A 16,094-nucleotide genomic window follows, 5' to 3' on the forward strand; every position below is an offset into this window, starting at 1 on the left:
TTGGTCGTAGGAGGGCAGAAAGGGGCGGGACCAGGGCGGTGCGCGCTCTGAGGCGCGCGGCCTGGCGGGTGTGTAACGGCCGTTAGGCGAGCTGAGGCGCTGAATCGCCGTCCGCAGCCGACGTGGTCGCAGTGGTTGGTGTCCCTGAGTGGGGGATTTCGCTGCCCGCTTTCAAGCTCACGTAAGTCCTCCTCCCTTCGGGGACCCCGTCGGACTGACAGACCCTGTCCCCTGCCTAGAGAGCCTTGGCGAAGCCTCAGACACTCTCGACCGTCCTCCGTGGTGGGGAGGGCCGCGGGAGAGCGAAGAGCATGCGCAGAGCGACAGAGCCGTTCGCCTTGGGTCTCTGACGCCCCGGCTTTCTGAAATAACGCCCCCCGCTCGCCTTCTTCAGTGGCCTCCCGTCCTCATCGCCTCGCTCTCTCCCCGTCACTCACTCCGCAGCAGTTGCGGGACCTTTGCGATGGACGGGCCCAGTGCCGGGCGCCAGGGCACGGCGGGAGGGAAGTTCTTGCCCTTCAGGAGCTCGCAGCCCCGGGAGGGGAGTAGACATCCCGCGGATGGTTGCTCGTCCAGCACTCAGTAGTGCAGGGTGGAGAAGTATGGGAGCGCGGAACCCAACGCGCCGACGGAGTCTGAGGGGGCGGGGAGCCCTCCCCGAGGAAGTGAAGTTTGAGCCGAGATTTGGAGAAAGATAGAGGAGGAAGGTCGGGGGACAGAGAGCCCGTGTGAAGGCGCTAGGCTGGAGTTTCTCAGCCGGCGCGATTTTGCCCCCCACGGGATATTTGACAGTGTCTGGAGACATTTTCGGTTCTCACAACTCGGGGATTACTCCTGACATCTGTTGGGTAGAAGTCAGGGGTGCTGCTATACAGCCTGCAGTGTACAGGACAACCGCACGTCAAAGACTTACCCGACTTCCAATGTCGTTAGTACCGAGCATGAGGCACCCTGCTATAGACAGGGAGGAGCTGGTTCTCTGGATGAACAGAAAGTGTGTTAGAGCTTATTTATGCAACAGAAGCTGTTCAGGACTTACTTCATCACGTTAAACCGGGAGGATCGGAGCCCTGTTTGTCTTTTACACCAGTCTACTTCCACGATATGGCACAGAGCCAGGCAAACAGGCACTCAGTAAATTTTGGTTGATGAATTGAGTACTGTGTGCTAGGAAGGGAGGAGTAGTGATACAAGGACGATTAAGAGAACCATGCAACCATGTGTTTTATTATGTGGTGGTGGTCAGGACTTGTTCTTTGTAAAGGCAGCATCTTGGCAAGGTTTTGGCTTCTCTTTAGGTTTGGTTTAATGAATGATCAAGGCGATGAAAATAGTGTGATGATGTGAGGTTCTTAGTGTGTCTGTGTCAGCTGTCTGTGTTTCCCTTCAAATCCTCTCCTGTCTTGATGTGGTTCTGTCAACAGCTGCCAAGTGTGTTCCACACAATTAAGATTATAATTCTTCAAGGGGAGAACTACTTATAACAGCCACAATCTAATTCTCGGGTAGCAGCTTGGGAAATAGAGCCTGGGTGGTGACCAGGGGCAGAGTGAAGAAATTACATGAGCTGCCCCTGCTCCTAACTGCTTTAGGGCTTGCAGCTCTGGCTGTGTCTGAGGCATAGAAACTCCAACTTGTGGTGCCTTGGTAACTTCCTTTATTTCTTTTTGTCACAGACAGAATGCTGACTAGACTTCTGTAGCATTAGAGCACAGTCCTGGCTTTGAAACCTCTTCCTAACTGTACAATCTTCACCTTTCTAATCCTTTATTTTCTCATCCATAAAATGAGGTAATAGTAGTAACTACCTCATAGGTTTGATATGAGCATTCAACATAACACATGATACTTTAGAGTCTTTAGCACAATGCTTGATGGGTAGTAAGGACAGGCATACCTCAGAGATATTGTGGATAGGATTCCAGACCACTGTAATGAAGTGAGACACAAATTTTTTTGGTTTCCCAGTGCATATGTAAGTTATGTTTACACTATATTGTAGTTTGTTAAGTATACAATAGCATTATGTCTTTTAAAAATCTACGTACCTTAATTAAAAAATACTTTATTAAAAAAATACTTTATTGCTAAAAATTGCTAACCATCATCTGAGCCTTCAGTGATTCGTAATCTTTTTGCTAGTTTGCTAGTGGAGGATTCTGCCTCAATGCTGACGGCTGCTGACTGAACGGGGTGGTGGCCTCTGAAGGGTGGGGTGGCTGTGGCAATGTCTTCAAACGAGACAGCAGTGAAGTGTGCTACATTGATTGACTTTTCTTTTTTTTTTTTTTTTTTTTTTGGCGGCACGCGGGCCTCTCACCGCTGTGGCCTCCCCCGTTGCGGAGCACAGGCTCCAGACGCGCAGGCCCAGTGGCCATGGCCCACAGGCCCAGCCGCTCCGCGGCATGTGGGATCCTCCCGGACCAGGGCACGAACCCATGTCCCCTGCATCGGCAGGCAGACTCCCAACCACTGCGCCACCAGGGAAGCCCTGATTGACTTTTCTTTTCACAGACGATTTTTCTATAACATGCAGTGCTGTTTGATACTATTTTCCCCACAGTGGAACTTCTTTCAAAATTGGAGTCAGTCTTGTCAAACCCTACTGCTGCTTTATCAACAGAGTTACTTAATATTCTGAATCCTGTGTTGTCGTTTTGACAGTCTTGACAGCATCTTCACTGGAAGTAGTTCCATCTCAAGAAACCACTTCCCTTGCTCATCCATATGAAGCAACTCCTCATCTGTTAAAAGTTGTATCATGAGATTGCAGCATTCAGTCACATCTTCAGGCTCCACTTCTAATTTTAGTCCTCTTGCTATTTCCACCACATCTGCAGTTACAGTAGTAACATCAAAGATCACAGATCACCATGACAGATGTAATAACGTTGAAAAAGCTTGGAATACTGCGAGAATTACCAAAATGTGACACAGAGACGAAGCGACCAAATGCTGTAGGAAAAAATGGCACCCATAGACTTGCTTAACACAGGGTTGCTGCACATTTTCAGTTTGTAAAAAATGCAATCTGTGAAGCTCAGTAAAGTGAAGTTCAATAAAAAGTTGTATGCTTGGACTTAATACATGTTAAATTTGTTGAATGCATAGTTCTGTAGTTTAAACAGCTTTGAAAATGGAAACTATCGATGTTGGGTGCTTTTCTTCTGTCTGACTCCATTCATTATTACCTTTCTTGGCTGTATAATTGGTTATTTGTGTTACTGCTATTTATTTATTTTTAATTAATTTATTTATGTGGCTGCATCGGGTGTTAGTTGGGGCATGCAGGATCTTCGTTGTGGCCTGTGGGGTATTTTGTTGTGACTTGGGCTCTCTAGTTGTGGCACGTGGGCATAGTTGCCCCGCAGCATGTGGAATCTTAGTTCCCCCACCCAGGGATCAAACCTGCATCCCCTGCATTGGAAGGCAGATTGTTAACCACTGGACCTCCAGGGAAGTCCCTGTGTTACTTCTTATACATTCATTTCTCTCACTTTTATCTCCAGAAGTCTGTCTTCTTCAAATGGTCCTAAAAATTTCCACCAGTAGGCCATCTACTTCTGAACTTAAGGAGGAAGAAGTTTAAAATTATTTATTCTGTACTGTTTTACTCCTTGGAGTTCTTTTTTTTAAAATTAAGGTATAATTCACATACTATAAAATTCAATTTTATGTATGTCCAATTCAGAGGTTTTAGTATATTCACAAGCCATCATCACTATCTAATCTCAGAACACTTTGATCACCCTAGTAAGAAACCCCATACCATTAGCAGTTGCTCCCCATTTCCCCCTCTCCCTGCCCTCCTCTTAGTCCCTGAGAACCACTAATCTGCTGTCACTATGAATATGCCAATCCTGGACATTTCGTATAAATGGAATTATACAACATGTAGCCTTTGGTGTTTGTCCTCCTTCACTTACTATAATGTTTTCAGTAGCAGGTATCAGTGCTTCATTCCTTTTTGTTGCCTAAGTACTTCGTTCCTTTTTGTTGCCTAATAATATTCCATTGTGTGGATGTACCACATTTTATTTATCCATCAGCTAATGGACATTTGAGTTCTTTCTATTTTTTGGCTATTATAAATAATGCTACTATGAAGATTCATGTACAAGATTTTGTGTTGACATATGTTTTTATTTCTCTTGAATATATACCCAGGAGTGGAACTAGAGTCATAGGATAACTCCATCTTTAACTGAGAGTTCTTTTGTCATCCCATTTTCAACCCCTCTGAACTTGGAAAGGTCTCAGAATCCAATGGGCCTACCATTTTGTTATATTTTAAAGAAAGGGGGACTTCCTTGGTAGTCCAGTGGTTAAGACTCCGCTCTCCCAATGCAGGGTGCATGGGTTCAATCCCTGGTGGGGGAACTAAGATCCCACATGCTGCATGGTGCAGCCAGACCAAAATAAAATAAAAGATCCTTAATTTAATCACATCTGGAGGAAAAAACCCTTTAGAAAAAACAGAAAGGGATTAAAAACAGCATTTTGATATTGACGATTCGGTATGACTAGCAGTAGGGCATCCTTCTGTGTCACGAATAAAACACTGAATAATACTAGCCATAAATGGAATCTTTTTTTTTTTTTTTTTTGCGGTACGCTGGCCTCTCACTGTTGTGGCCTCTCCTGTTGCGGAGCACAGGCTCTGGACGCGCAGGCTCAGCGGCCATAGCTAACGGGCCTAGCCCCTCCACAGCATGTGGGATCTTCCCGGACCAGGGCACGAACCCGTGTCCCCTGCATCGGCAGGCGGACTCTCAACCACTGCGCCACCAGGGAAGCCCCTGGAATCTTTTTTTAACTGAACAAAGTTTCTCTTACCCAGTATGTAGAGACCTGGGATTTCAGGGGTTGGTACAATTTCTGTTGTAGATACAGTGAATTAGTGAGGGTTTGTGTTGTTGTTACTAAGAGGAGACTATAGAGGTCAGTAAAGCACATCAGAGAAATAGTACCATATAGCTTTTTTTTCCCGCCCCCCCCCCCTCCAAAGTTAAATTTCACCTGTCAGAATTGTGTTCTGTTGACAGGGTTTATCCCAAATTCTTCTGGGGCTCTTATAAATTCAGAGTTTCTAAATTCGTACTTTATCTTCTGAGGACTGTACTGTGTCACTTTTTATTAACATAAACTGTTAATATGCCAAGTATAACAAAAACATTAATTAAGCACTTAATATGTGTCAGGCACCATTGTAAGTTAATTATAAATGAATTAGAATGAATTAGGTCCTGGCTTTATCCTCATTTTTATATGAAGGAACTGAGGCACAAAGATATTAAGAAATTTACCCAAGGTTACACAGCTAATATGTTGCTCGTGTGGGGCTTCAAACCCGAACTGTCTGATCAAGAGTCGATACTCTGGGGACTTCCCTGGTGGCACAGTGGTTAGGAATCCGCCTGCCAACACAGGGGACATGGGCTCAAGCCCTGGTCCGGGAAGATCCCACACGCCGCGGAGGAACTAAGCCCTTGTGCCACAACTACTGAGCCTGCGCTCTACAGCCCGCATGCCACAACTTCTGAGCCCGCATGCCACAGCTACTGCAGCCTGCATGCCTACAGCCTGTGCTCCACAACAAAGAGAAGCCACCACAATGAGAAGACTACACACTGCAACAAAGAGTAGCCCCTGCTCGCCGCAACTGGAGAAAGCCCGCGCACGGCAATGAAGACCCAAAGCAGCCAATAAATAAATAAATAAATTTATAATTAAAAAAAAGTCAATACTCTGAACTACTTCTCTTACTCTGTACTGCCTCTCAGTTACTGTGCATTTACAAGATATTATTTGCTATTATTAGTTACAGTTAATTAAAGCTTTTGTTTACATAGATAGTAATCAGACTTATGCTGAATTCTCAGAACCTACCATTAGAATAAATATAAATGTTTTAAGGAATGGGGTAATGGGAAGAAAACCTCATGTTCCCAGCTGAGTATTGAGGTTCTGCTTATGACCAAAAAATCTATCTTTGTACATCATATGACTAACTTTCAATACTGGAAGGAATCGGGGAATTCATTTTACGTTAATCATAATTGAAGTTATAATACTTCACTGTTGGTTTGGTTATTTAGTTTTTTTCCCACCTCACTCTTCCATCCTGTTCCCAGGTTATTTAGTTTTTTTCCCACCTCACTCTTCCATCCTGTCCCCATGGGTAAGTAGATCCATGGCAATGTTTGTTAATTAAAAATAACATTATTTAAAATTTTTGCAACGATTGGATGGGCTCTAGACCTAATAGGATCAGTATTGGGAATCTCTATTTGGTTCTAGGTTTTTTCTTCTTGCTTCAGGAGAAGTAGAGTGGAATATTGGGAGTTGCTTTGCCTTAAAAAAACATCCTCAGGAGTAAAACATGTGGAAGAATACTTGAATACTCTGTGTGTTTTTGACAGTTTCAGCTGAATGAGAACAAGTTACAGGGAATTAAAAGATAGTGGCGAGTCTGACTGGTTCCTTCATTCTACAGCTGGCTCAAATAACTGTTGATGGCCATGCAGGAGAAATACCCAAGTGAGCGGTTCTCTCATGCCACATCACCAGGTGAGTAGTCAAAGTTTTCTGGGTTAAATTATGACCTTTGATCTATTATTTTATAACAGAAATTTCCTTAAAAGGAAATACTGAACAAACAAGCATTCACTGAAAGGCTGACGCTTAAAGAACAAAAATGACATGGGGCTACATTGAATAGAAAAATAGGTCTCTCTGAGAGAACAACTATTTATCTCTGGTCCTGTGTAGCTTCCAACAAGACCACGTGATTGATTGGGAGAGGAGGACACATAAAGGATTGGAACAAAGTGACTTTGGAAGATAGTTCCATTTGAAATCAGAAAAACACAGCATAAATTACTGTGTTCTATGTTGTCTTTGTAGTCCTGTGGGTGGGTCAGTCATCTGTTAGCCCACAAAGATTGGAATTCTTCTTGGATGCCAACAGTCTCACTTGTGTTGTCACTAGAGACTCAGGAATTTATCTCTAGAATGGATTTACAGGGTTTTGAAAGCTCAGTAGATATCCTAAGTTGATATGTTAAAAATTTGTGTATGTATTTAATATATATATTAAAACATGTAAATATATACATATACTCAATAGACAATATTAAGTAGATATGGTATATTCAAATAGGAAGTAGCATTTTAGAAAAATAACTTTTGAATTTGGGGGGATTTATGAAGAAAGAGTACATTTGATGGAACTAATGGTATGTTTTCTTTAACTTGAAAAATCCCACAGTGCCTTATAGCAGACATTTGGTAGATATGTTCTCCTAGGCATACTGCCTTGCATATAATAAGCACTTCTAAAAGCATTTGTTGAATCAATTCAAGGTTCATTCAGCAAATATTTATTGAACATTGCTATGTGCCACGCACTGTCTTAGGATTGAATTATACAATTTCTTATGACACTTATGTGTATAGTGCACCTTCTTGGAATGTAGAAATTCCTAACAAAGCTCACTGCTTTTCTGATGGTTTTTTTCAGTAGTCTCTCATTTCCTACTTTTTTTTTTTTGCCGTACGCGGGCCTCTCACTGTTGTGGACTCTCCCATTGCGGAGCACAGGCTCCGGACGCGCAGGCTCAGCGGCCATGGCTCACGGGCCCAGCCGCTCCACGGCATGTGGGATCTTCCCGGACCGGGGCACGAACCCGTGTCCCCTGCATCGGCAGGCGGACTCTCAACCACTGCACCACCAGGGAAGCCCAGTAGTCTCTCATTTGATTGATAATGGTCTTAATATTTGATAAGGATGCTGCTGATATGATGTGATACCAGCTTTCAGACTTGAATTTTGAAATAATCAGTCTCTATAACTACACCAAAACATTTTTATTTTAGCAAATATCACTTTTAGAATTGATGTTTGGAGTGGGTGAACAGAAAAGTGGTAGTGGTGAAGAAGATTAGTAGTAGTAACAGGGAGTGATTTCCAGTAGGAGGCCAGGAACATGGTAATTGAGACCCTCCATTGATTTTCACTATTTCAAAAGACCTGACAAATTGTACACTGACTAGAGAGATAATGCCATATAGACTCACCACAAGGTCAAATTTCTTTGCTTCTGGCTAGAATTATGTTAATTTAGTATAGTAACACTGGCTAATTTTATGCTGATCAGATGCTCTGATTTTTGGCTGTGTTTTCTATTAAAGATTGTTACAGGGACTTCTGTGGCAGTCCACCTGTTAAGACTCTAGGTTTCCAATGCAGGGGATGCGGGTTCGATCCCTGGTGGGGAAACTGTGATCCCACATGTCACGCGGCACAGCCAAAAAATTTAATTAAAAAAAGAAATTGTTACCAATTACTGTGTGTATATAGATTCTTTCAAATCAGGCAGTCCACTGAGACCCAAAGAATAAAAGGAGTTCTTGGGGAAAGTGAGGTTGTCTTCAGTAGAAAGCAGAAGTAAGAGTAGCAAAAAAAGGGAGCAACTGTAGAAGAAAGTAGGTTCAAAAGATGGGAGAAGGGCTTCCCTGGTGGTGCAGTGGTTGAGAGTCTGCCTGCCGATACAGGGGACGCAGGTTCGTGCCCCGGTCTGAGAAGATCCCACATGCCGCGGAGCGGCTGGGCCCGTGAGCCGTGGCTGCGGAGCCTGCGCATCCGGAGCCTGTGCTCCGCAATGGGAGAGGCCACAACAGTGAGAGGCTCGCGTACCAAAAAAAAAAAAAAAAAAAAAAAAAAGATAAGCACTAAATTCAAATATCATTTGCTTCCCGCTAAACCATAGAGTCTGTAGAACCACATTTTCTGATTTCAGCTCAAACTCTGACGCTTTAAATGGATAAGTAGCTACCATTACCTGTTTGTTTGTTTACATGGATCATCAGGTAAAGTTTAGAAAAATTACAGTGGTTTTTAAAAAATAATTTGAATTTAATTCTTTGCTAGTGTATTAGTAAACCAAGTATTTATTGAACACTTCGTATCTCCCAGCCCTCAAACAGCAGGCTGATAAAGTCAAATAAATCTCATCAGTCTTGTTTCATCTTATCTGCTCAGAAACTTTAGTAGTTTCTTTGCATTGCCCTGCCCCACAAACTCTTCAGATTAACTTATAAGACTCATCTTGATCTGGATTTACCTTAACCACAAGGGTACGCTGATGCAGTCAAAGCAGTGGTTTTCAGCAGGGGACTGGATTGCCTGTTACCTTGCAGAGCATTTGGGAACATATGGGATGTTTTCAGGTTTTATAGTGATGGTGGGATGGAGTGAGAGCTGCTGCTGGCATTTAGTTGACGGGGAGGGACTAGGAATGCTTAACCATCCTGTAATATGTAGACTATACATTGAAGAATTGTCAGGCCCAGAATGCCAAAAGCACCTGTAGGAAATCCTGTAGGAAAGAATGTGGGTATTGGAATCAGAACAACCTGGGTTCAAATCTCAGCTCTATCCTCTGCCAAATAGGGGTTATAATACTTTTCAGTGAGTAGGTAGATGAGATCATGTTTGTAAAGTGCTGTGGCTTCTAGATTGCAAAGAATGGAGCTGCTATTAACTATTACTGTCCCAGTACCCCGGATTCTTGGTAGTTTTTATTTCTGTCTTTGAACATTCTCACCTCTTATGCTATTTCCATTTAAAATTAACTGGGCTTCCCTGGTGGCACAGTAGTTAAGAATCCGCCTGCCAATGCAGGGGACACGGGTTCGAGCCTTGGTCCAGGAAGATCTCATATGCCGCAGAGCAATTAAGGCTGTGCGCCACAACTACTGAGCCTGCGCTCTAGAGGCTGCAAGCCACAACTACTGAGCCTGCCTGCCACAACTATGGAAGCCCGTGCACCTAGAGCCCATGCTCTGCAACAAGAGAAGCCACTGCAATGAGAAGCCCACGCACTGCAGTGAAGAGTAGTCCCTGCTCGCCGCAACTAGAGAAAAGCCCGTGCGCAGCAACGAAGACTCAATGCAGCCATAAATAAATAAATAAATAAATTTATTTTTTAAAAAAAACTCCCTAAAATTAACTAATTCAGAGTAGCTGAAATAGGCACAGGAGAAAGAAAGGTGTGGGGTGCCACTATTCTCTAATAGGTTTAAGCGATTTTTAAAAAAGTCTTGTGGGGTTACCTGAGCAGGTTCACACTAAAGGTGGGAAATGCCACTTGTTTCAGGTTCCAATGTGATTCAGAGGGGTGGTTCCCTGGGGACTGAATGGCAGACCCCAGTTATCTCGGAGGCCTTTCGGAGCCGCTTCAGCCGCTGTTCAAGTATAGCCGACAGTGGGGACACAGCCATTGGCACATCATGCTCAGACATTGCGGAGGGTAAGTTTGGATTAATGATTTGATTACCAAAATGTGTTGTCAATTTCAAATTGTATTCCACATATATTGTCATTTCCAGAGTATTCATAAGTCAATCCATTCAGTCAAGGAGTCTTCTTGATTCTTCTTATCCTATGCTCCTCACAGCCGGTCCCTTTCTCTCAACTTCTACTGTTTGTCCTGTCTGAAACAACTTTCTAATAGGTTTCTTGGCATCAGGTCTTTCCCTCTCCTACCAGATTAATCTTTCTAAAAGCCTGATTTCATAGTTTCCCTTTCCTGCAAATCCTCAGTTGTTTATTTTACTTGGAGGATAAAGGTCAGAGTCCCCAATTCTGTGATATGGCCCTATCCCATTAAAACATATTTCTTACTGTCACCAGGTATGTTGTCTTAACTATGCTATGTGCAGAACCTTTTTTTGTTGCTGTTACTTGAGCTCTTTCCTTCTTTAATCTGGGCCCCTTTGTGCTGTTCTCATCTCTTGCCCCTCCCAGCTATGCTTATCTTATCTTATGATTTAATGACACGTCTGAAAAAGCTTTTCCAATTTCTTCCTCCCATTACTGATCTTCCTTTTTGCAATTTTATATCTTTATTTTTTTCTGTCACTTGTTTTTGCACTTAAGTATTAACTGTCAGGCTGTACTTTACAAGAGTATTTTGTTTCTTCATTTAGATGCTGGGTTCCTAGGAGGGCAGAAAACCTAATGATAATAATTAATTACTGTTTATCAAATACTTTATGATGCATACTGTGCTAAATTTTTTTCTACATTTTTTCATTAATACCTTTAAGAACTCTATGAAATATTTTATTTCCAATCTACAAATGAGAGAGCTGAATTTCAAAATGATTAAATGAGTTGATTAAAGTCACAAAACTAATTACCTTGGTACTTGGTGCATCTGATAAGATGTCACACCCACTAGGATGGCTATAATCAAAAAGATAATAACAGTCGTTGGTGAGAATGTAGAGAAACTGGAACCTTTGTACATTGCTGGTGAGAATGTAAAATGTTGTAGCTGCTTTGGAAAGCAGTTTGGCAGTTCCTTAAAAGGTTAAACATGGAGTTGCCTTATGACTCAGCAAATAGGTATATATACGCGAGAGAATTGATGAAACCATACACCCACACAAAAACTTGTACACGAATGTTCATAACAGTGCTATTCTTCATAGCCAAAAATTGGAAACAACCCCATGTCTATCAGTTGACAAACAGATGAGTAAAATGTGGTATATCCATATGATAGAATATTATTCAGCTGTAAAAAGAAATGAAGTACCAATACCCCCCACAAACTGGATTAACTTTAAAAACATCTATGCTAAGTAAAAAAGCCAGGCGCCAGACCACATATTGTGTGAAATATCCATAATAGGCCAATCTGTAGGGAGATAGAAAATAGATTTAGTGGTTGCCTAAGGCTAGGGAAGTTAGAGTAAATGCAGCATGACTGCTAAAGGGTAAAAAGGTTTCTTTGGGGGGTGATGAAAATGTTCTAAAATTGATTGTAGTGATGGGTACATAATTCTGTGAATGTACTAAAAACCATTGAATTGTATATTTCAAGTGGGTGAAAGTTGTACAGTATGTGAACTGTATCTCAGTAAAGCATTTAAAAAAAAAGAAATGTTTGGAAAAAATAAAAGAAAAATGAAAAGGAGAAAAACAAACGTATCAACTACATCTACTACTAGTACTGACTCCTGGACACCTGGCATTTAATTTTTTTTTTTTTTTTCCACACCACGTGACATGTGGGATCTTAGTTCCCCGACCAGGGATGGAACCCACGCCCCCTGCCGTGGAAGTGGGGAGTCTTAACCACTGGACCACCAGGGAAGTCCCTGGGATTTAATTTTAATAGTTTGACAGCTGTGTGTGTATGGGCCCAGTGTCAATAAATATTGAGTTAATGGAATCATAGACTTTAAGGTAGACAGAACTTTAAAAATCACTTAATCCAGTTTTTTGCAGGTGAGTAGCAAAAATTCCCTGAGGGGTTAAGTAACTTGCCTGATGTCACACAGCTAGTTATCAGATTCAGATCTCCCACCTGTATTGTTCTTTCCATCACTTGTGTAATCAAAAGTGTTAACTGTCAATGCAGTTGTGACTTGTTAAGGTTTTGTCTACATGTACAGTCATGGGACCTTTTTCATTCTGACTAAATAATAGGACTTACAAAAATCAAACAATGGGGGATTTTTTCCCCCCATTGAATTGACTGGCTATATCTCATTCAGTCAAATTGTTACACAGATTGTGTGTGACTCGATGTGTGCTTTTTATTCCTTTGGGGAAATATATATATTAATTGCATAGTACATTCTTTTTTTTTTTTACGGTACGCGGGCCTCTCACTGCTGTGGCCTCTCCTGCTGCGGAGCACAGGCTCCGGACGTGCAGGTTCAGCGGCCATGGCTCATGGGCCCAGCCGCTCTGTGGCTTGTGGAATCCTCCCGGACCGGGGCACGAACCCGCGTCCCCTGCATCGGCAGGCAGACCCTCAACCACTGCGCCACCAGGGAAGCCATTCTATTTTTTTTTTTAATAAATTTATTTATTTTCATTTTTGTCTGTGTTGTGTCTTCATTGCTGTGCAGGGGCTTTCTCTAGAGAGCGGGGGCTACTCTTCACTGTGGTGTGTGGGCTTCTCATTGCAGTGGCTTCTCTTGTTGCGGAGCACGGGCTCTAGTCACATGGGCTTCAGTAGTTGTGGCACGCCAGCTCAGTAGTTGTGGCTTGTGGGTTCTAGAGCACAGGCTCAGTAGTTGTGGCGCATGGGCTTAGTTGCTCTGCGGCATGTGGGATCTTCCCAGACCAGGGCTGGAACCTGTGTCCCCTGCATTAGCAGGTGGATTCTTAACCACTGCACCACCAGGGAAGCCCATCTTTTTTTTTTGGCTGTGTGACACGGCTTGCAGGATCTTAGTTCCCCAACCAGGGATTGAACCTGGGCCCCTGGCAGTGAAAGTGCCTGGTCCTAACCACTGGACCGCCAGGGAATTCCTGGTAGTGTGTTCTTTTTAAATTGTAGTAGCCTTGATGTAGTGGCCAAAGCCATCGGTCTAGAAGTTTCTTTTAAAAGAGTGTAAGGTGTCTTTTCTGCCGTGTTTGATATATACCGTGATCTTAATCTTATTTCTTGCTCACTTTGTTCATGAATGTAGCTTGGTTTATTTGGAGTGCAGTTGACAAGAACACTTATGACTGGTATAAAATATAGTTCGTTGGGTTTTTTTTTCTTTTTTTAAAAATTTTATTATATTGGAATATAGTTGATTTACTGTTAGTTTCAGGTGTACAGCAAAGTGATTCAGTTATACATATATCTATTCTTTTTCAAATTCTTTCCCATTTAGGTTATTACAGAATATTGAGTAGGGTTCCCTGTGCTATATAGTAAGTAGGTTCTTATTAATTATCTTTTTTTTTTTTTTTTTTTTTTTGCGGTACGCGGGCCTCTCACTGTTGTGGCCTCTCCCGTTGCGGAGCACAGGCTCCGGACGCGCAGGCTCAGCGGCCATGGCTTACGGGCCCAGCCGCTCCGTGGCATGTGGGATCTTCCCGGACCGGGACACGAACTCGCGTCCCCTGCATCGGCAGGCGGACTCTCAACCACTGCGCCACCAGGGAAGCCCATTAATTATCTATAGTAGAGTGTATATGTTAATGCCAAACTCCTAATTTCCCTTCCCCATCACACCTTTCCCTTTTGGTAACCATAAGTTTGTTTTCTAAGTCTGTGAGTCTGTTTTCTGTTTCGTAAATAAGTTCACTTGTAACAGTTTTTTAGATTCCACATATAAGTGATATCACGTGATATTTGTCTTTCTCTGTCTGACTTACTTCACTTAGTATTATAATCTCTAGGTCCATCCATGTTGCCGCAAAAGGCATTATTGCATTCTTTTTATGGGTGAGTAATAATCCATTGTGTATAGGTACCACATCTTCTTTTTTTTTTTTTGGTACCACATCTTCTTTATCCACTCATTTGTCAATGGACATTTAGGGGTTTATTTTTTTTCTGGCTTCACTGTGCAGCTTGTGGGATCTTAGTTCCCTGACCAGGGATTGAACCCAGTCCACGGTAGTGAAAGTTTAAAGTCCTAGCCACTGGACCACCAGGGAATTCCTCATTTAGGCTTTTGATTCTACCCTTCTCTAAGGTGTTTTACCTTGAAGATTCTCAAGGGACAGGATAGAGGTGGGTACTGGAGAGCTCAGAAGGCTTTCAGTTTTTTGATAAAGACTGAAATTGTCACTGGCTTAATTCAGACTACCATACTTCATAAACCAGTAAGTGATGTAGGCAGAAGTGATCAAAATTTAGCAATAGCTAAGTCTACCTCTTACCAAGAAAGGGAGGTTGCTAGAAAGAACAAATTGCTTTTGGCAGGGATGGGGGTTGAGGGGCAGGGAGTGTGTTTGAGGAAAGGAGAGATTTAGAAATATATCCTTGAAGTGGCAAAAACCCAGTGATTTGGGGAATTGTAAACTTCTCATAAAAATCATGTATCCCATACACTAAATTTGGAAAGCCTTTGAAAATTGTAGATGATAGTGACCCTTTTGAAAATGTGTTGCCATTTCGTTTCAGAATGCTCTAAAACACAAACCAGACTTAGCAAGTGTGATGTAACTTGACATTTTATAGCACTTTCTGAGGATTACAGTTTCCTAATATAAATAGATAAACCCAGTAGATAAGTGACAAATGCTGCCAAAGACCTCACTTCATCATCCGTAGGTGGACCACACTCACCAGAAAATTAGAAAAACCATATTCTCTTGGGCAGCTGGTACCTTTCTTCTTGGCTTTGTTTTTGCCATTACTGCTAGGCATTATGGACTCAAAACAATTTGGTGAGTCTTTAGAGAGAGTGGTGCTGTGGATGGAGAATGGAAGGAGGTGTTGCTGAGTTCAGCATAGTAGCAGCCCTCACAACCACAGTCTTACTGTCCTCTGTTCCATAATTATATTTTGGGAGTGCGGACACTTGGTGAGAGTGGATATTATGGTGCCATTATGGAAGATTTCAAATAGAGACCTTACTAGTCTTAGAAGTCTTCATCACCACCAGTCTACCTTAACCCTGTTGACTAGTTCTGTATTTAAGTTTTGGGACATCAAAAACTGTGTCCTTTGACTCTGAAATGTCGTTTCTTGGTCCTGAGAAACTGATACATGTCATCAAAAATTACTGGTTGTTTTGTTTCTTGTTTGTTCTTAGTATGGCATTTTATATATCCCACGATCATCTGAGTAGAGGAAATTAGAGACTATGCATATATTATAAGGGATAATTTGGCTTGCCTGTCTTTTTTTTTTTTTGGCGGTACGCGGGCCTCTCCCGTCGCGGAGCACAGGCTCAGCGGCCATGGCTCACGGGCCCACCCGCTCCGCGGCATGTGGGATCCTCCCGGACCGGGGCACGAACCTGTGTCCCCTGCATCGGCAGGCGGACTCTCAGCCACTGCGCCACCAGGGAAGCTCTTGCCTGTGTTTTTAAAGAGCTGCTTACAAACCCATATGAGAAGATGATAGCTGATCTATACTCATATAATTCTGGAAAAGGTTAGTGTCTGTCCTCATTAGCTGAGTGTGTTCTGTGTTGGTTGATGGAAAATGAAAAGAAACAAATCGGAGGTCTACTCTTCTCCGTGGTAGACATGCTTAGTTTGGAAAAGAATACTAGACATAGTTGAAAAAGGAAGACGTTTATATTCCTTGTCCCCCTCACTCAGTTTTCTGCCTGCTGAA

At 42.6% G+C, this 16,094-nt stretch overlaps 1 protein-coding gene across 1 annotated transcript in view; it reads left to right on the forward strand.

Moving 5' to 3' along the window:
- The first annotated feature begins 49 nt into the window (after window positions 1-49).
- Window positions 50-16,094, forward strand: part of CEP85 (centrosomal protein 85) — a 33,584-nt gene continuing 17,539 nt past the window's right edge. Inside the window, exons 1-3 of the mRNA XM_032645180.1 lie at window positions 50-181; window positions 6,497-6,570; window positions 10,161-10,313. Coding sequence (XP_032501071.1) covers window positions 6,516-6,570; window positions 10,161-10,313 — 208 coding nt within the window. The 5' untranslated portion in view covers window positions 50-181; window positions 6,497-6,515. The remainder of the gene's footprint in view (window positions 182-6,496; window positions 6,571-10,160; window positions 10,314-16,094) is intronic.

The sequence above is a fragment of the Phocoena sinus genome, chromosome 1, assembly GCF_008692025.1.
Source record: "Phocoena sinus isolate mPhoSin1 chromosome 1, mPhoSin1.pri, whole genome shotgun sequence".
In the NCBI taxonomy this organism is placed as follows: Eukaryota; Metazoa; Chordata; class Mammalia; order Artiodactyla; family Phocoenidae; genus Phocoena; species Phocoena sinus.